Source organism: Oncorhynchus gorbuscha, unplaced genomic scaffold, assembly GCF_021184085.1.
Source record: "Oncorhynchus gorbuscha isolate QuinsamMale2020 ecotype Even-year unplaced genomic scaffold, OgorEven_v1.0 Un_scaffold_1716, whole genome shotgun sequence".
In the NCBI taxonomy this organism is placed as follows: Eukaryota; Metazoa; Chordata; class Actinopteri; order Salmoniformes; family Salmonidae; genus Oncorhynchus; species Oncorhynchus gorbuscha.
Window position 1 is genome coordinate 6630 of NW_025746412.1, and position 22038 is coordinate 28667.

General features: G+C 44.0%; 1 protein-coding gene across 1 annotated transcript; it reads right to left on the minus strand.

The window, feature by feature from the left end:
* Positions 1 to 243: 243 nt before the first annotated feature.
* Positions 244 to 21997, minus strand: LOC124023902 (FSD1-like protein). The gene is made up of 3 exons (XM_046338065.1): positions 21860 to 21997; positions 1569 to 1664; positions 244 to 405 (listed from the first exon to the last, which is right to left on the minus strand). The coding sequence occupies exons 1-3, from the start codon at positions 21872 to 21874 to the stop codon at positions 259 to 261; spliced, it is 258 nt and encodes an 85-aa protein (XP_046194021.1). The 5' UTR covers positions 21875 to 21997; the 3' UTR covers positions 244 to 258.
* Positions 21998 to 22038: the final 41 nt, after the last annotated feature.

A 22038-nucleotide genomic window follows, 5' to 3' on the forward strand; every position in this document is an offset into this window, starting at 1 on the left:
TCTTGGCCCCCTCCTGTTTGAAGGTGTTGGGTTAGGGTCAGGGGTCAGGTACCTGTAGTTCCTGTGTCTTCTAGGCCCTTTCCTGTTTGATGATGTTGGGTCAGGGGTTAGGGGTCAGGTACCTGTAGTTCCTGTGTCTTCTTGGCCCCTTCCTGTTTGGTGTTGGGTTAGGGGTCAGGGGTCAGGTACCTGCAGTTCCCGTGTCTTCTTGGCCCCTTCCTGTTTGATGGTGTTGGGTTAGGGGTTAGGGGTCAGGGGTTAGGGGTCAGGTACCTGCAGTTCCTGTGTCTTCTTGGCCCCTTCCTGTTTGATGGTGTTGATCATGCTCTCCTTCATCTCAACCAGGATGGTGAATAACCTGTCAAACTCCTCCTCCAGGTCGGACACTGCCTGTGGGGAGTTCACCTTGGAAGAAAAATCACACACACACACACACACACACACACACACACACACACACACACACACACACACACACACACACACACACATATATATATATTGATTATCCTCTGAACCCAGAACCATATCTCTGCATCACAAGAGCCTATAGATGGATCAACATGGCATATTTGGTAAATGGAAATTATTGTACAAGATTAGGCAGGGTAGCCTAGTGGTTAGAGCGTTGGACTAGTAACCGAAAGGTTGCAAGTTCAAATCCCAGAGCTGACAAGGTACAAATCTGTCGTTCTGCCCCTGAACAAGGCAGTTAACCCACTGTTCCTAGACCAGTTAACCCACTGTTCCTAGACCAGTTAACCCACTGTTCCTAGACCAGTTAACCCCACTGTTCCTAGACCAGTTAACCCCACTGTTCCTAGACCAGTTAACCCCACTGTTCCTAGACCAGTTAACCCCACTGTTCCTAGACCAGTTAACCCCACTGTTCCTAGACCAGTTAACCCCACTGTTGCTAGACCAGTTAACCCCACTGTTGCTAGACCAGTTAACCCCACTGTTGCTAGACCAGTTAACCCCACTGTTGCTAGACCAGTTAACCCCACTGTTGCTAGACCAGTTAACCCCACTGTTGCTAGACCAGTTAACCCCACTGTTGCTAGACCAGTTAACCCCACTGTTCCTAGACCAGTTAACCCCACTGTTCCTAGACCAGTTAACCCCACTGTTCCTAGACCAGTTAACCCCACTGTTCCTAGACCAGTTAACCCCACTGTTCCTAGACCAGTTAACCCCACTGTTCCTAGACCAGTTAACCCCACTGTTCCTAGACCAGTTAACCCCACTGTTGCTAGACCAGTTAACCCCACTGTTGCTAGACCAGTTAACCCCACTGTTGCTAGACCAGTTAACCCCACTGTTGCTAGACCAGTTAACCCCACTGTTGCTAGACCAGTTAACCCCACTGTTCCTAGACCAGTTAACCCCACTGTTCCTAGACCAGTTAACCCCACTGTTCCTAGACCAGTTAACCCCACTGTTCCTAGACCAGTTAACCCCACTGTTCCTAGACCAGTTAACCCACTGTTTCTAGCCTGACATTGAAAATAAGAATGTGTTCTTTACTGACTTGCCTAGTTAAATAAAAGGTTAAATATATATCTTACCTGGACACCAGCCAGAGAGTGAGTAAGTGTTTCCATAAAGTTCTGGAGCTCCTCATTTTTATTGGCCAACGTGGTTATTATTCTCTGTAAGGCCTCCTGCAACACAAAACATAAAATTTAAAAAATCATCAATTTATAATAATACATGTCATTATATAGGTGGTGTTTCTAGCTATCCAGCTAGTTAAAACAGGCAAAAATGACCTCAATATAATGTTATGAAAGGTAGATGTAAATTATTTGTGGTTAGCTAGCTTTAGCTTAGCTAAAAAGGATTGTGGCTATCTGGCTAGCGAACAGTAGTAGCTAGCCAGTTAGCTACATTGACTTGCTATCTACGAACACAACAATGGGTAAACATACCAAAATGAACACAGTATCAAGATTAGGGCTTTTATGGGTGACCGTATTACCGTCAAACCGGCAGTCACGGGTCATGGCCTCACAGTAACTAGGTTTCTCCCAGCTCTGATGATGCTGATGGTCATTAGTAACCTACCAAACTTGCAGACTGCCTGGTACTCAGGACTCTACTGTCCCTCTAAAGGACTCTACTGTCCCTCTAAAGGGTAGCCTAGTGGTTAGAGTGTTGGACTAGTAACCGGAAGGTTGCGAGTTCAAACCCCCGAGCTGACAAGGTACAAATCAGTCGTTCTGCCCCTGAACAGGCAGTTAACCCACTGTTCCTAGGTCGTCATTGAAAATAAGAATTTGTTCTTAACCGACTTGCCTAGTTAAATAAAGGTAAAATAAAATAAAAACATTCTAAATCAAAACTAATTTTACACATATACATCGCATTTGGAAAGTATTCAGACCCCTTGACTTTTTCCACATTTTACAGCCTTATTGTAAAAATGGATGAAATAATATTTAGTCCTCATGAATCTAAAACACAATATCCCTTAATGACAAAGTGAAAAAAGGTTTAGATTTATTAAAACATTTATAAAAAAATAAAGAAAAAGTAATTCTGTTATTTACGTAAGTATTTAGACCCTTTGCTATGAGACTTGAAATTGAGCTCAGGTGCATCCTGTTTCCATCCTTGAGATGTTTCTACAATTTGATTGGAGTCCACCTGTGGTAAATTAAATTGATTGGACATGATTTGGAAAGGCACACACCTGTCTATATAAGGCCCCACAGTTGACAGTGCAAAAACAAAGCCGAGGTAATTGGTCTGTAAAGTTCCGAGACAGGATTGTGTCGAGGCACAGATCTGGGGAAGGGTACCAATACATTTCTGCAGCATTGACGGCTCCCAAGAACACAGTGGCATCCATCATTCATAAATGGAAGAAGTTTGGAATCACCAAGACTCTTCCTAGAGCTGGCATCCTGGCCAAACTGAGAAATCGGGGGAGAAGCGCCTTGGTCAGAGAGGTGACCAAGAACCCAATGTGGCGATTGGAGAACCTTCCAGAAGGACAACCACCTCTGCAGCACTCCTCCAATCAGTCCTTTCTAATAGAATAGCGAAACGGAACCCACTCCTCTGTAAAAAGGCACATGACAGCCCGCTTGGAGTTTACCAAAAGGCACCTAAAGACTCTCAGACCATGAGAAACTACATTCTCTAGTCTGATGAAACCAAGATTGAACTCTTTGGCCTGAATGCCAAGTGTCACATCTGGAGGAAACCTGGCACCATCTCTACGGTGAAGCATAGTGGTGGCAGCATCATGATGTGGGGATGTTTTTCAGCTGCAGGGACTCGGAGACTCGTCAGGATCGAGGCAAAGATGTACAGAGCAAAGTACAAAGAGATCCTTGATGAAGTCCTGAGCACTCTGGAGCAGGTTCTCAGACTGGGGCGAAGGTTCACCTTCCAACAGGACAACGATCCTAAGCACACAGCCAAGACAACGCAGGAGTGGCTTCGGGACAAGTCTCTGAATGTCCTTGAGTGGCCCAGCCGGAGCCCGGACTTAAACCTGATCGAACATCTCTGGAGAGACCTTAAAATAGCTGTACAGCAACACTTCCCATCCAACCTGACATAGCTTGAGAGGATCTGCAGAGAAGAATGTGAGAAACTCCCCAAATACAGGTGTGTCAAGCAGCGTCAAACCCAAGAAGACAATCGGAGGCTGTAATCACTGCCAAAAGGTGCTTCAACAAAGTACTGAGTAAAGGGTCTGAATACTTATGTAAATCAATTATTTCAGTTTTATTTTCAATACATTTGAAAACATTTCTAAAAATCAGTTTTTATTTTGTCATTATGGGGTATCATGTGTAGATGGATGAGGACATTTTTATTTTATTTTTTAAAATCAATTTTATAATAAGGCTGTAAAGTAACAAAATGTGGAGAAAGTCAAGGGGTCTGAATACTTTCCGAAGGCACTGTATTATGTAATACAGGTAAAGACCAGATTAAATCAAGAATAGTGTGACAAAATGCCCAGTTTGCTTCTTTCTTTTTTTTTTTGCAACTTTTTCAAATCATAGTCCCACATCTCATGTTTTATTTTTTAAATTTGATTTAACTTGGCAAGTCAGTTAAGAACAAATTCTTATTTTCAATGACGGCCTGGGAACAGCGGGTTAACTGCCTGTTCAGGGGCAGAACGGCAGCTTTGTACCTTGTCAGCTCGGGGGTTTGAACTTGCAACTTTTCGGTTACTAGTCCAACGCTCTAACCACTAGGCTACCCTGCCGCCCCATTTACAACGACGGCCTACCAAAAAGGCAAAAGGCCTCCTGCTGGGATTAAAAATTTAAAATAAAATAAATATATAGGACAAAACACAATTCACAACAAGAGACAACACAACATAAAGCGATACCTAAGACAACAACATAGCATGGTAGCACACCACAACATGGTAGCACCACATGACAACATGGTAGCACCACAACATGGTAGCACCACAACATGGCAGCAAAACATGACAACATGGTAGCACCACAACATGGTAGCACCACATGACAACATGGTAGCACCACAACATGGTAGCACCACATGACAACATGGCAGCACCACAACATGGTAGCACCACAACATGGTAGCACCACATGACAACATGGTAGCACCACATGACAACATGGTAGCACCACAACATGGCAGCACCACAACATGGTAGCACCACAACATGGTAGCACCACAACATGGTAGCACCACAACATGGCAGCAACACATGACAACATGGCAGCACCACAACATGGCAGCACCACAACATGGCAGCACCACATGACAACATGGTAGAAACACAACATGGTAGCACCACAACACAACATGGCAGCACCACAACACAACATGGTAGCACCACAACATGGTAGCACCACAACATGGTAGCACCACAAAATAAAGAATCAGGGTTAGTTTGGCAGCTGGGGTGAAAGAGGAGTGATTACGATAGAAGAAACTAAGACTAGATTTCAATTTGAACCTGCAGCTTTGATATGTGCTGAGAGAAGGACAGTGTACCATCTAGCCATACTCCCAAGTACTTGTATGAGGTGACTACCTCAAGCTCTAAACCCTCAGAGGTAGTAATCACACCTGTGGGGAGAGGGGCATTCTGCTTACCAAACCACATGACCTTTGTTTTGGAGGTGTTCAGTACAAGGTTAAGGGCAGAGAAAGCTTGTTGGACACTAAGAAAGCTTGGTTGTTGAACATTGAACACAAAATCCGGGAGGGGCCAGCTGAGTAGAAGATTAAACAATCTGCATAGAAATGGATGAGAGAGTTTCCTACTTCCTGAGCTATGTTGTAAATTAGTCTAGTCCATAGTCCTATATGCTTCAATAAGGTTAGTATCACACTCATGTAGTCTAGTCCATAGTCCTATATGCTTCAATAAGGTTAGTATCACACCTCATGTAGTCTAGCCCATAGTCCTATAAGGTTAGTATCACACCTCATGTAGTCTAGCCCATAGTCCTATAAGGTTAGTATCACACCTCATGTAGTCTAGCCCATAGTCCTATAAGGTTAGTATCACACCTCATGTAGTCTAGCCCATAGTCCTATAAGGTTAGTATCACACCTCATGTAGTCTAGCCCATAGTCCTATAAGGTTAGTATCACACCTCATGTAGTCTAGTTAGTATCACACCTCATATAGTCTAGCCCATAGTCCTATAAGGTTAGTATCACACCTCATGTAGTCTAGCCCATAGTCCTATAAGGTTAGTATCACACCTCATGTAGTCTAGCCCATAGTCCTATAAGGTTAGTATCACACCTCATGAAGCCTAGCCCATAGTCCTATATGTTTTAATAAGGTTAGTATCACACCTCATGTAGTCTAGTCCATAGTCCTATAAGGTTAGTATCACACCTCATGTAGTCTAGTCCATAGTCCTATAAGGTTAGTATCAGTTGAACAGTGATTCATTGACACGCTGGGTGAGGTGGGCGGGCGTTAGAAGCGACCTTTGCCTCCCGAGCACGTTGGGAAGTTGCAGCAATGAGACAAGATCGAAAGTAGGGCAATAAAGGTGGTAAAAATTCAAATAAATTATTATATTCAGCTCAAGGGCACAATGGCCACTGGCCACAAAAGGCATGGATTTTTTAGAGGGCATTACGGCCACACAAAGGGGATGTCGGAAATGTGAGGCTTATTATCAAGTGCTTGTCAAATTGTGAATGAGAGACTGTGATAATGTGTACAGCCTGTGCAGAAAACAAACAAATTGTGAATGAGAGACTGATGTAGTGTGTACAGCCTGCGCAGAAAACAAACAAAGTGGAGCTCATGTCGTTCAAGCAACTATTTTCAAATCATCATGAGAGTCGCCTCATGCCGCCTTAGAATGTATTAAAAATTAAAACATAGAGCTCAAAGTTTGTAGAACAACTAAAGTTGCATAAATTACTCTAAATTAAGCATATAGGAGTACCTATTCTCTCTTAACTGCTCAACACAGAATGTTCACACTCCTATTTTATTCAGCTTTGTTCAATTTAATTCTTTATATTATAAAATATCAAATAAGACCTTGGAATTCTAAGCAAATCTTGTCTGCTAAATGAACTAGTGTAGCCCACAGCCATTTGGCATAGCCAGATCAGGACCTAACATGAGGACAGGACCTAACATGAGGACAGGACCTAACATGAGGACAGGACCTAACATGAGGACAGGACCTAACATGAGGACAGGACCTAACATGAGGACAGGACCTAACATGAGGACAGGACCTAACATGAGGACAGGACCTAACATGAGGACAGGACCTAACATGAGGACAGGACCTAACATGAGGACAACTCAGAGGATGTTATTCTATTCTTCTGAAATAGACTACATTTAGAAATAGATAAATACATTTTCTTCTTATCATGTTTCTTTAGACCCGTCTAAAATAAATAATGGATTTATTGTGAAGGTGGGGGCTATATTACATGGATGTATTGTGAAGGTGGGGGCTATATTACATGGATTTATTGTGAAGGTCTGCTTGTAGACTATATGTGGAAGCCAAGAGATGCTAAATGTGTTTATGTTAATTAACGGTCAATTACCATGAGACCGGCAGTTATTCGCTTGACAATCAACGGCTGATGAAATGTCATGACTGCCACAACAACATCAGAAGTGTCAGTCAGTATAGTACCTAGGTCCAGACGCCTCGTTCACTGTTTTGGCCATACAGATTTAAGAACCAAAATGGCCTCTCAGTTTCAGATTTAGAGTGTGAGACAGAGACAATGTATGAGACAAATCTCTACTATGGCACCCAGCCAGGAAGCTTCAGGCTTTTTCAGACAGGCTGCCAGTTTCAAATTTGATTTGAGGATCAACCACACCTGGTAATGACTCCAGTGCCACAACTGATCCAAACTGTCTTGGTGCTGTGTGTTCCGAACGCCAAACTGTCTTTGAATCATATTCAGTAGCTCACATCATACACAACCCAAAAAATATTCATCACCCTAAAGGCTTGTTGTGAATGGCCCATCACCCTAAAGGCTCGTTGTGAATGGCCCATCACCCTAAAGGCTCGTTGTGAATGGCCCATCACCCTAAAGGCTCGTTGTGAATGGCCCATCACCCTAAAGGCTCGCTGTGAATGGCCCATCACCCTAAAGGGTGAATGGCCCATCACCCTAAAGGCTCGTTGTGAATGGCCCATCACCCTAAAGGCTCGTTGTGAATGGCCCATCACCCTAAAGGCTCGTTGTAGAATGGCCCATCACCCTAAAGGCTCGTTGTGAATGGCCCATCACCCTAAAGGCTCGTTGTGAATGGCCCATCACCCTAAAGGCTCGTTGTGAATGGCCCATCACCCTAAAGGCTCGTTGTGAATGGCCCATCACCCTAAAGGCTCGTTGTGAATGGCCCATCACCCTAAAGGCAGAATGGCCCATCACTCTAAAGGCTCGTTGTGAATGGCCCATCACCCTAAAGGCTCGTTGTGAATGGCCCATCACCCTAAAGGCTCGTTGTGAATGGCCCATCACCCTAAAGGCCCATCGTTGTGAATGGCCCATCACCCTAAAGGCTCGTTGTGAATGGCCCATCACCCTAAAGGCTCGTTGTGAATGGCCCATCACCCTAAAGGCTCGTTGTGAATGGCCCATCACCCTAAAGGCTCGTTGTGAATGGCCCATCACCCTAAAGGCTCGTTGTGAATGGCCCATCACCCTAAAGGCTCGTTGTGAATGGCCCATCACCTAAAGGCTCGTTGTGAATGGCCCATCACCCTAAATGCTCGTTGTGAATGGCCCATCACCCTAAAGGCTCGTTGTGAATGGCCCATCACCCTAAAGGCTCGTTGTGAATGGCCCATCACCCTAAATGCTCGTTGTGAATGGCCCATCACCCTAAATGCTCGTTGTGAATGGCCCATCACCCTAAATGCTCGTTGTGAATGGCCCATCACCCTAAATGCTCGCTGTGAATGGCCCATCACCCTAAAGGCTCGTTGTGAATGGCCCATCACCCTAAATGCTCGCTGTGAATGGCCCATCACCCTAAATGCTGAATGGCCCATCACCCTAAATGCTCGTCAGAATGGTGAATGGCCCATCACCCTAAATGCTCGTTGTGAATGGCCCATCACCCTAAATGCTCGTTGTGAATGGCCCATCACCCTAAAGGCTCGCTGTGAATGGCCCATCACCCTAAATGCTCGCTGTGAATGGCCCATCACCCTAAAGGCTCGTTGTGAATGGCCCATCACCCTAAAGGCTCGTTGTGAATGGCCCATCACCCTAAATGCTCGTTGTGAATGGCCCATCACCCTAAATGCTCGTTGTGAATGGCCCATCACCCTAAAGGCTCGTTGTGAATGGCCCATCACCCTAAAGGCTCGTTGTGAATGGCCCATCACCCTAAAGGCTCGTTGTGAATGGCCCATCACCCTAAAGGCTCGTTGTGAATGGCCCATCACCCTAAAGGCTCGCTGTGAATGGCCCATATAATAAGTCATGATGAAACTTCACAACTGCTCTACTCTCTACTTGGGATCCCTGGGAATGGAAATGTACCATGCTCTTTCTACGGTCTCTACGGGGACGGGAATCTGGCACCAACACAGTGCCCGTCTCTACCGGGATGGGTATCTGGCACCAACACAGTGCCCGTCTCTACCGGGACGGGTATCTGGCACCAACACAGTGCCTGTCTCTACCGGGATGGGGATCTGGCACCAACACAGTGCCAGTCTCTACCGGGATGGGGATCTGGCACCAACACAGTGCCCGTCTCTACCGGGACGGGAATCTGGCACCAACACAGTGCCCGTCTCTACGTTCCAAATGGCACCCTATTCCCTACATACAGCACTACTTTTGATCAGGGCCCATAAGGCTCTGAAGTAGTGCACTATGTAGGGAACACTATGCAGGGAACACTATGTTCCTATGTAGGGAACACTATGCAGGGAACACTATGTTCCTATGTAGGGAACACTATGTAGGGAATACTATGCAGGAAACACTATGTTCCTATGTAGGGAACACTATGTTCCTATGTAGGGAACACTATGCAGGGAACACTATGCAGGGAACACTATGTTCCTATATAGGGAATACTATGCAGGGAACACCATGTTCCTATGCAGGGAACACTATGTTCCTATGTAGGGAACACTATGTTCCTATGTAGGAAACACTATGTTCCTATGTAGGGAACACTATGTTCCTATGTAGGGAACACTATGTTCCTATGTAGGGAACACTATGTAGGGAACACTATGCAGGGAACACTATGCAGGGAACACTATGTTCCTATGTAGGGAACACTATGCAGGGAACACTATGTTCCTATGTAGGGAACACTATGCAGGGAACACTATGTTCCTATATAGGGAATACTATGCAGGGAACACCATGTTCCTATGTAGGGAACACTATGCAGGGAACACTATGTTCCTATGTAGGGAACACTATGCAGGGAACACTATGCAGGGAACACTATGTTCCTATGTAGGGAGCACTATGCAGGGAACACTATGTTCCTATGTAGGGAACACTATGCAGGGAACACTATGCAGGGAACACTATGCAGGGAACACTATGCAGGGAACACTATGCAGGGAACACTATGCAGGGAACACTATGCAGGGAACACTATGTTCCTATGTAGGGAACACTATGCAGGGAACACTATGCAGGGAACACTATGCAGGGAACACTATGTTCCTATGTAGGGAACACTATGTTCCTATGCAGGGAACACTATGTTCCTATGTAGGGAACACTATGTTCCTATGTAGGGAACACTATGTAGGAAACACTATGTTCCTATGAAGGGAACACTATGCAGGGAACACTATGCAGGGAACACTATGCAGGGAACACTATGCAGGGAACACTATGCAGGGAACACTATGCAGGGAACACTATGCAGGGAACACTATGTTCCTATGTAGGGAACACTATGCAGGGAACACTATGCAGGGAACACTATGTTCCTATGTAGGGAACACTATGTTCCTATGTAGGGAACACTATGTTCCTATGCAGGGAACACTATGTTCCTATGCAGGGAACACTATGCAGGGTACACTATGTTCCTATGCAGGGAACACTATGCAGGGAACACTATGCAGGGAGCAGGACACCATTTGGGATGCTGACTTGCCATCTCTTCCCCAGCATTACAGTTTTCCATTAATTAAGGATACACTTCCTGTTGTCCAAACAAGATTAAGGTAATTATTTAAAAAATCATATTTATACAGTACATCATACAATACATTATTACACCACTACATACTGTACCTACAATACATTATTACACCACTACATACTGTACCTACAATACACCACCACTACATACTGTACCTACAATACACCACCACTACATACTGTACCTACTACACCACTACATACTGTACCTACAATACATTACTACACCACTACATACTGTACCTACAATACTACATACTGTACCTACAATACATTACTACACCACTACATACTGCACCTACAACACACCACCACTACATACTGTACCTACAACACTACATACTGTACCTACAACACTACATACTGTACCTACAACACTACATACTGTACCTACAACACTACATACTGTACCTACAACACTACATACTGTACCTACAACACTACATACTGTACCTACAACACTACATACTGTACCTACAATACATTACTACACCACTACATACTGCACCTACAATACATTACTACACCACTACATACTGTACCTACACTACTACATACTGTACCTACAATACATTACTACACCACTACATACTGTACCTACACTACATTACTACACCACTACATACTGCACCTACAATACATTATTACACCACTACATACTGTACCTACAATACATTATTACACCACTACATACTGTACCTACAATACATTATTACACCACTACATACTGTACCTACAATACATTATTACACCACTACATACTGTACCTACAATACATTATTACACCACTACATACTGTACCTACAATACATTATTACACCACTACATACTGTACCTACAATACATTATTACACCACTACATACTGTACCTACAATACATTATTACACCACTACATACTGTCACCTACAATACATTATTACACCACTACATACTGTCACCTACAATACATTATTACACCACTACATACTGTACCTACAATACATTATTACACCACTACATACTGTCACCTACAATACATTATTACACCACTACATACTGTCACCTACAATACATTATTACACCACTACATACTGTCACCTACAATACACCACCACTACATACTGTCACCTACAATACACCACCACTACATACTGTCACCTACAATACATTATTACACCACTACATACTGTCACCTACAATACACCACCACTACATACTGTCACCTACAATACACCACCACTACATACTGTCACCTACAATACACCACCACTACATACTGTCACTACAATACACCACCACTACATACTGTCACCTACAATACATTATTACACCACTACATACTGTCACCTACAATACATTATTACACCACTACATACTGTCACCTACAATACACCACCACTACATACTGTCACTACAATACACCACCACTACATACTGTCACCTACAATACACCACCACTACATACTGTCACCTACAATACACCACCACTACATACTGTCACCTACAATACACCACCACTACATACTGTCACTACAATACACCACCACTACATACTGTCCCTACAATACATTATTACACCACTACATACTGTCACCTACAATACATTATTACACCACTACATACTGTCACCTACAATACATTATTACACCACTACATACTGTCACCTACAATACATTATTACACCACTACATACTGTCACCTACAATACACCACCACTACATACTGTCACCTACAATACACCACCACTACATACTGTCACCTACAATACACCACCACTACATACTGTCACCTACAATACACCACCACTACATACTGTCACCTACAACACCACTACATACTGTACCTACAACACCACTACATACTGTACCTACACCACCACTACATACTGTCACCTACAATACACCACCACTACATACTGTACCTACAATACTCCACCACTACATACTGTACCTACAATACTACATACTGTACCTACAATACATTATTACACCACTACATACTGTACCTACAATACTACATACTGTACCTACAATACATTATTACACCACTACATACTGTACCTACAACACCACTACATACTGTACCTACAACACCACTACATACTGTACCTACAACACCACTACATACTGTACCTACAACACCACTACATACTGTACCTACAATACATTATTACACCACTACATACTGTACCTACAATACATTATTACACCACTACATACTGTCCCTACAATACATTATTACACCACTACATACTGTCCCTACAATACATTATTACACCACTACATACTGTCACCTACAATACATTATTACACCACTACATACTGTCACCTACAATACACCACCACTACATACTGTCACCTACAATACATTATTACACCACTACATACTGTCACCTACAATACACCACCACTACATACTGTCACCTACAATACACCACCACTACATACTGTCACCTACAATACACCACCACTACATACTGTCACCTACAATACACCACCACTACATACTGTACCTACAATACACCACCACTACATACTGTCACCTACAATACACCACCACTACATACTGTCACTACAATACACCACCACTACATACTGTCACTACAATACACCACCACTACATACTGTCACCTACAATACACCACCACTACATACTGTACCTACAATACACCACCACTACATACTGTCACCTACAATACACCACCACTACATACTGTCACCTACAATACACCACCACTACATACTGTACCTACAACACCACTACATACTGTACCTACACCACCACTACATACTGTACCTACACCACCACTACATACTGTCACCTACAATACACCACCACTACATACTGTACCTACAATACTCCACCACTACATACTGTACCTACAATACTACATACTGTACCTACAATACTACATACTGTACCTACAATACATTACTACACCACTACATACTGTACCTACAATACTACATACTGTACCTACAATACATTATTACACCACTACATACTGTACCTACAACACCACATACTGTACCTACAACACCACTACATACTGTACCTACAACACCACTACATACTGTACCTACAATACATTATTACACCACTACATACTGTACCTACAACACCACTACATACTGTACCTACAACACCACTACATACTGTACCTACAATACAACACCACTACATACTGTACCTACAACACCACTACATACTGTACCTACAATACAACACCACTACATACTGTACCTACAACACAACACCACTACATACTGTACCTACAACACCACTACATACTGTACCTACAATACAACACCACTACATACTGTACCTACAATACAACACCACTACAAGATAAAGACAAAGCAAAGCAGTTTGACACATTCAACACAGAGATACACATGGAATAAACAAATGCAGTCAATAATACAATAGTAAAAAAGAAAAGTCTATATACAGTGTATGCAAATGAGGTAAGATAAGGGAGGTAAGGCAGTAAATAGGCAATGGTGGCGAAATAATTACAATATAACAATTAAACACGGGAATGGTATACATGTAGAAGATGAATGTGCAAGTAGAGATACTGGGGTGCAAAAGAGCAAGATAAATGAATAAATACAGTATGGGGATGAGGTAGGTAGTTGGATGGGCTATTTACAGGTGTAGTGATCTGTGAGCTGCTCTGACAGCTGATGCTTAAAGCTAGTGAGGGAGATGTGAGTCTCCAGCTTCACTGATTTTTGCAGTTTGTTCCAGTCATTGGCAGCAGAGAACTGGAAGGAAAGACCAAAGGAGGAATTGGCTTGGGGTGACTAGTGCGATACACCTGCTGGAGCACATGCTACAAGTGGGTGCTACTATGGTGACCAGTGAGCTGAGATAAGGCGGGGCTTTACCTGGCAGAGACTTACAGATGACCTGGAGCCAGTGGGTTTGGCGACGAATATGTAGCTAGGGCCAGCCGTACAGGTCGCAGTGGTGGGTAGTGTATGGGGCTTTGGTGACAAACGGATGGCACTGTGATAGACTGCATCCAATTTGTTGAGTAGAGTGTTGGAGGCTATTTTATAAATTACATCACTGAAGTCGAGGATCGGTAGGATAGTCAGTTTTACGAGGGTGTGTTTGGCAGCACGAGTGAAGGATGCTTTTTTGCAATATAGGAAGCCGATTCTAGATTTAATTTTGGATTGGAGATGTTTGATGCGAGTCTGGAAGGAGAGTTTACAGTCTAACCAGACACCCAGGTACGTGTAGATGTCCACATACTCTAAGTCAGAGCCGTCCAGAGTAGTGATGCCGGACGGGCGGGCAGGTGCAGGTAGCGATCGGTTGAAGAGCATGCATTTAGTTTGACTTGAATTTAAGAGCGGGGTGGGGGGGGGGGGTATGCATGGGTGTCTGAGCTGTGCACTAGCCGTTTAAACACAGACAGCTCTGTGCATTCAACATGTCAATACCTCTCACAAAAGACATGTAGTGATGCCGGACGGGCGGGCAGGTGCAGGTAGCGATCGGTTGAAGAGCATGCATTTAGTTTGACTTGAATTTAAGAGCGGGGTGGGGGGGTGGGGTATGCATGGGTGTCTGAGCTGTGCACTAGCCGTTTAAACACAGACAGCTCTGTGCATTAAAACATGTCAATACCTCTCACAAAAGACATGTAGTGATGCCGTCACTCTCTCCTCTTCCTCGGAGATTGACATGCAGAGTTCATGCCGACACAAGCAGTGGTTCTGTAGCTCAGTTGGTAGAGCATGGCGCTTGTAACGCCAGGGTAGTGGGTTCGATCCCGGGACCACCCATACGTAGAATGTATGCACACATGACTGTAAGTCGCTTTGGATAAAAGCGTCTGCTAAATGGCATATATTATTTTTTATTTACAAAAGGCCCCAACACCACGAGTTATAAGCCAATTCTGTTCATTAGGACCTCCGTCACCCTCCTGTCAATTTAATTAGTGTACAGTGTCAGTATGGCCTACAGTATTGACTACAGTAACTGACGGGACCACGATGGAGATGGGGGTTTTGTTGACATTGTTTCTGATGTGGGACAGACAAACAGCAAGGTTTATATACAACAATTACTGTTGGAAATCAAATGCCAGGCTAGAAGCAAGAAGTAATAGATTATTAAAATGTCTTATTGCTTATTGACATTGGTTGTGTTTGTCTGTTAGCTCAGGGTTAACAAATGCAGTGTGTGACCAGTCCAGTCTGGGGCTAAGAGCAATGCTGTGTGTGACCAGTCCAGTCTGGGGCTAAGAGCAATGCTGTGTGTGACCAGTCCAGACTGGGGCTAAGAGCAATGCTGTGTGTGACCAGTCCATACTGAGGCTAAGAGCAATGCTGTGTGTGACCAGTCCAGACTGGGGCTAAGAGCAATGCTGTGTGTGACCAGTCCAGACTGGGGCTAAGAGCAATGCTGTGTGTGACCAGTCCAGACTGGGGCTAAGAGCAATGCTGTGTGTGACCAGTCCATACTGAGGCTAAGAGCAATGCTGTGTGTGACCAGTCCAGACTGGGGCTAAGAGCAATGCAGTGTGTGACCAGTCCAGTCGGGGGCTAAGAGCAATGCAGTGTGTGACCAGTCCAGACTGGGGCTAAGAGCAATGCTGTGTGTGACCAGTCCAGTCGGGGCTAAGAGCAATGCAGTGTGTGACCAGTCCAGTCGGGGGCTAAGAGCAATGCTGTGGGAAAAGGCCTATTGTGTTCTCTCCTCAGCCATTTTAAAAATGTCTCGTTCTCTGTTCATTAGTAACTTATGTTGTAGTGTACATGATGCCTGTTGACCTACATGTTGTACACTAAAGTATCAACATCACCAATTTACTGGAGATTTGATCAAGGTTTGTACTACAGTAGTTACAATTTAATATCATCAAGATGGATTTGATTTGGATATTTGAATGAGCCGGGTAACATTTTCTGAAAAACACCTCAATACCAGGCTATACATCAAACAATACAAACAGAAAACACCTCAATACCAGGCTATACATCATACAGAAAACACCTCAATACCAGGCTATACATCAAACAATACAAACAGAAAACACCTCAACACCAGGCTATACATCAAACAGAAAACACCTCAACACCAGGCTATACATCAAACAGAAAACACCTCAACACCAGGCTATACATCAAACAGAAAACACCTCAACACCAGGCTATACATCAAACAGAACACACCTCAATACCAGGCTATACATCAAACAGAACACACCTCAATACCAGGCTATACATCAAACAGAAAACACCTCAATACCAGGCTATACATCAAACAGAAAACACCTCAATACCAGGCTATACATCAAACAGAAAACACCTCAACACCAGGCTATACATCAAACAGAAAACACCTCAACACCAGGCTATACATCAAACAGAAAACACCTCAACACCAGGCTATACATCAAACAGAACACACCTCAATACCAGGCTATACATCAAACAGAACACACCTCAATACCAGGCTATACATCAAACAGAACACACCTCAATACCAGGCTATACATCAAACAGAAAACACCTCAATACCAGGCTATACATCAAACAGAAAACACCTCAATACCAGGCTATACATCAAACAGAAAACACCTCAATACCAGGCTATACATCAAACAGAACACACCTCAATACCAGGCTATACATCGAACAATACAAACAGAAAACACCTCAATACCAGGCTATACATCGAACAATACAAACAGAAAACACCTCAATACCAGGCTATACATCAAACAGGACAAACAGAATCATAGATATAAAATAATCCACTGACTGAGGAGCCATTGCCCCAGTTCAGTTTCCACATCCAACTAATATCAGATATCCACTGTACAATAAGATATACAATATACACAGAGTGTACAAAACATTAGGAACACCTTATTGATGTCACTTGTTAAATCCACTTCAATCAGTGTAGATGAAGGGGAGGAGTCATGTAGATGAAGGGGAGGAGACACGTTAAAGAAGGGTTTATAAGCCCTGAGACAATGGGGACATGGATTGTGTGTGTTTGCTATTCAGAGGGTGAATGTCAAGACAAAGATTGAAGTGTCTTTAAACGGGGTATGGTAGTAGGTACCAGGTGTACTGGTTAATGTCAAGACAAAGATTGAAGTGTCTTTAAACGGGGTATGGTAGTAGGTACCAGGCACACCGGTTAATGTCAAGACAAAGATTGAAGTGCCTTTAAACGGGGTATGGTAGTAGGTACCAGGCACACCGGTTAATGTCATGAACTGGAAAGCCGCTGGGTTTTTCACGCTAAACAGTTTCCTGTGTGTATCAAGAATGGTCCACCACCCAAAGGACATCCAGCCAACTTGACACAACTGTGGGAAGCCTTGGAGTCAACATCCCTGTGGAACGCTTTCGACACCTCGTAGAGTCCATGTCCTGATCTATTGAGGCTGTTCTGAGGGCTAAAGGGGGGTGGCCTCAATATTAGGAAGGTGTTCCTAATGTTTTGTCCACTCTGTGTAGATTCACAGTACTGTGTATTGTCTTGTACAGTGTACAGAAATGTTTGTGTTTCTGTATATCATGTAAATGTAGGCAGATGTCTGTTGGTTCCCGGGAGGGACGGACCTGCTGAACGAGGGACCGACCTGATGAACGAGGGACCGACCTGATGAACGAGGGACCATGCTACTGAGCAACACAACATGATTAGGCAGATTGGAGGATTGTCCTTCACTTCTATTTACAGCTGTTGCATGACACCACAGACTGATGATTATCTGTAATGCATTAGGTCGGCTAACCCTACAAACGTCTTCTGACCTACTAATATAGACCCCCCCCCCCGTCCTTAACTCCTAGACACTATGTAGATGTGAGAGGATTTGACAGTTTGAACAGTACAGTAGGATCTTGTCTGTGTCCTCTGAACAGGACAGGCTTAACGTTGACCTTAGACTATAGCCTACCCGTCCCTACCCGTCCCTACCCATCCCTACCCATCCAACTCAACCGATAGATAACCGATAGACAACCCCATGCTACTTGGCAACAACTAACTCAGATAAACATGAGGTTACATAACAATGGTGTAGCAGTAGCTCGTAGGCCTCCACATAACAGCAGTAGCTCATAGGCCTCCACATAACAGCAGTAGCTCGTAGGCCTCCACATAACAGCAGTAGCTCGTAGGCCTCCACATAACAGCAGTAGCTCGTAGGCCTCCACATAACAGCAGTAGCTCGTAGGCCTCCACATAACAGCAGTAGCTCATAGGCCTCCACATAACAGCAGTAGCTCATAGGCCTCCACATAACAGCAGTAGCTCATAGGCCTCCACATAACAGCAGTAGGTCGTATGGCCTACACATAACAGCAGTAGGTCGTAGGCCTCCACATAACAGCAGTAGGTCATAGGCCTCCACATAACAGCAGTAGGTCGTAGGCCTACACATAACAGCAGTAGGTCGTAGGCCTCCACATAACAGCAGTAGCTCGTAGGCCTCCACATAACAGCAGTAGCTCGTAGGCCTCCACATAACAGCAGTAGGCCATAGGCCTCCACATAACAGCAGTAGGTCATAGGCCTCCACATAACAGCAGTAGCTCATAGGCCTCCACATAACAGCAGTAGCTCATAGGCCTCCACATAACAGCAGTAGCTCGTAGGCCTCCACATAACAGCAGTAGGTCGTAGGCCTCCACATAACAGCAGTAGGTCGTAGGCCTCCACATAACAGCAGTAGGTCGTAGGCCTCCACATAACAGCAGTAGCTCGTAGGCCTCCACATAACAGCAGTAGCTCATAGGCCTCCACATAACAGCAGTAGCTCATAGGCCTCCACATAACAGCAGTAGGTCGTAGGCCTCCACATAACAGCAGTAGGTCGTAGGCCTCCACATAACAGCAGTAGGTCGTAGGCCTCCACATAACAGCAGTAGGTCGTAGGCCTCCACATAACAGCAGTAGGTCGTAGGCCTCCATATAACAGCAGTAGGTCGTAGGCCTCCACATAACAGCAGTGTTACAGCAGAAGCAGATACACGCCAGCCACAAAGACAGGGGTTTAACAGGACTTAAAACTACTCTCAACAAGCTATTTCACAGTAGAGACACACAGCAAAACCCTGTGTGGACATTCCCCAGGGCTGTGTCTGGTATGGAAACCTATTTAGTCAATATATAGATGCACTGTTTTAGACCTGAACCCATAGTAGTTGGAAGAACTCAACATGGAGTAAGTTAAGAGGCTCACGAGGTCCTTTGGAGGAAGGATGTTTGACGTGAATGCCTAATTGGCTCTAAAAAAAAAGAGAGAGAGCAGGATCTGCAGTACTCAGAAACAGTCTACTAGTCATTTTATGCTGCGAATAGAAATACTACTACTATTTGAGCTGTGGCCACTACCAGTAGTAATGGACTGGATACTGTAACCACAGCAAAGGCCCCTGCCTAGGAAACACATGTCAAGTCAATGCTGGCCTCAGGCCTGTATCTATTTCAGTAGCATTCTGTTCAGCCCAATGGATACTCCACTGTAAAACTGTCAAAACGTAGGACCCTAAAATGACAGAGCTCAAACATGGGGAGTTGGTTCTAAAAGACAAAGTGGAAGGACGTAAATGGTGGTTTGAATCAACAACAACACAAATGAATCTGAAACTAAAATGAATTTTCAGGTGTGTGGCTGTAGGAAGTTCCTTTACTGAACACTACTCTCTAGTACTTAACAAAAATACAAAACATTGATGAACGACTAACTCAAACCCCAGCCAAATGGAACTGTAATGGTTTCTATTGGAGATTGACAACTACTTTAAAAAATAATAATAATCAAAATGGATTAATGTTGTAAAGTCAGAATATGATTGCAAATATAATGTCTGTCTGTCTGTCTGCCTTCCCATCGGTCTGAGGTGCTGGCTCACAACTAGTGCCACTTCCTTCCCATCGGTCTGAGGTGCTGGCTCACAACTAGTGCCACTTCCCATCGGTCTGAGGTGCTGGCTCACAACTAGTGCCACTTCCTTCCCATCGGTCTGAGGTGCTGGCTCACAACTAGTGCCACTTCCTTCCCATCGGTCTGAGGTGCTGGCTCACAACTAGTGCCACTTCCTTCCCATCGGTCTGAGGTGCTGGCTCACAACTAGTGCCACTTCCTTCCCATCGGTCTGAGGTGCTGGCTCACAACTAGTGCCACTTCCTTCTTGAGTGATGTCACACCTCTCCTCTCTGACTGAGGGTTATAATAGACCTGTGCCACTGGGGTGACCTCTCTCTCTGTCTCCCTCTGACTGTGTAATGGACTTAGAAGAAGCTTAGATTGACAGCACGTGCTAAAGGCTATACTCTCTTGTTCGTGTAAATCTTTCCTTCCTCCTTTTATTTCGGCAGAAAGGAGAGGTAGACATACAGGTCATTTCCTGTTTGATAGTCACACCCTCGTTATGCTGATAACAAAACAGAAAACAAAGACAAACGATAAGACCGTCCTGTTGCTATAGGCCCTTGACAACAGACTTAAAGCAATGTGTCTGACATTTCATAACAAATTTGATGTTTATTTTTTCTTCAAAAATATTGTAATAATCTGAGATACATGACAAGTCCCCGAAAGACGTGTGAGCACAAATATTGACTTTATAATGATATGTGTTGTTATAATAACAGTAACAGACAAAACAAACGGCCTATAGGACAGGCAAAGCTGTATAATAAAAGACATGAATGACTTCGACACCTACTGTGACTGTCAAAAACCACAATAGAAATTAGGAAGTGAATTAGAGTACACCGGTGTCATCATATTCAAGAACAGGATAAATGTCAAATGTGCCAAATCATTGATGTGTAGAGAGGAGCTCTGTCCCGGTCACCGGAAAGACGTGTGAATACCAGTCATTGCAGAATAACCAGAAGGAAACGTTTCGAAGGAACGTAATCAGAAAATATCTAGTTTCCAAGTCAACAGATTCTTCTTAAGCAACAGAACGAATGTGAACATGTTCCCAGCCCTAAAACATCACGCATATTAGTGATAAACAATTACAAAAAAAAAAAAACACGCAATGTTGGACTAATGTTTGTTCTCAACAAGCTCGTCTCGTTACATACAACTATCACTTCGACTAACCGTGAAGCTTGAAAGCCGTACACAATGTTGCCAGCATTACGGCATGCACAGCTGACGACCGAATCGTCACCGATATCGGTTCCTAATACACCGGGTACACTTACTTTTTGAGAGTCCATACCGAGGACCGAAACACAAGTATAATCAAATCCAATGCATAGGCAGGCAGGCGAAGTTCTCTCCAAAGAGGAAGACGATTACCCCACTGGATGGCCGAGCATAGTGCACGTACATGCGCAGTAGTATTTTTAACCCTCGCCCTCATAAATTAAGAGGCGATATA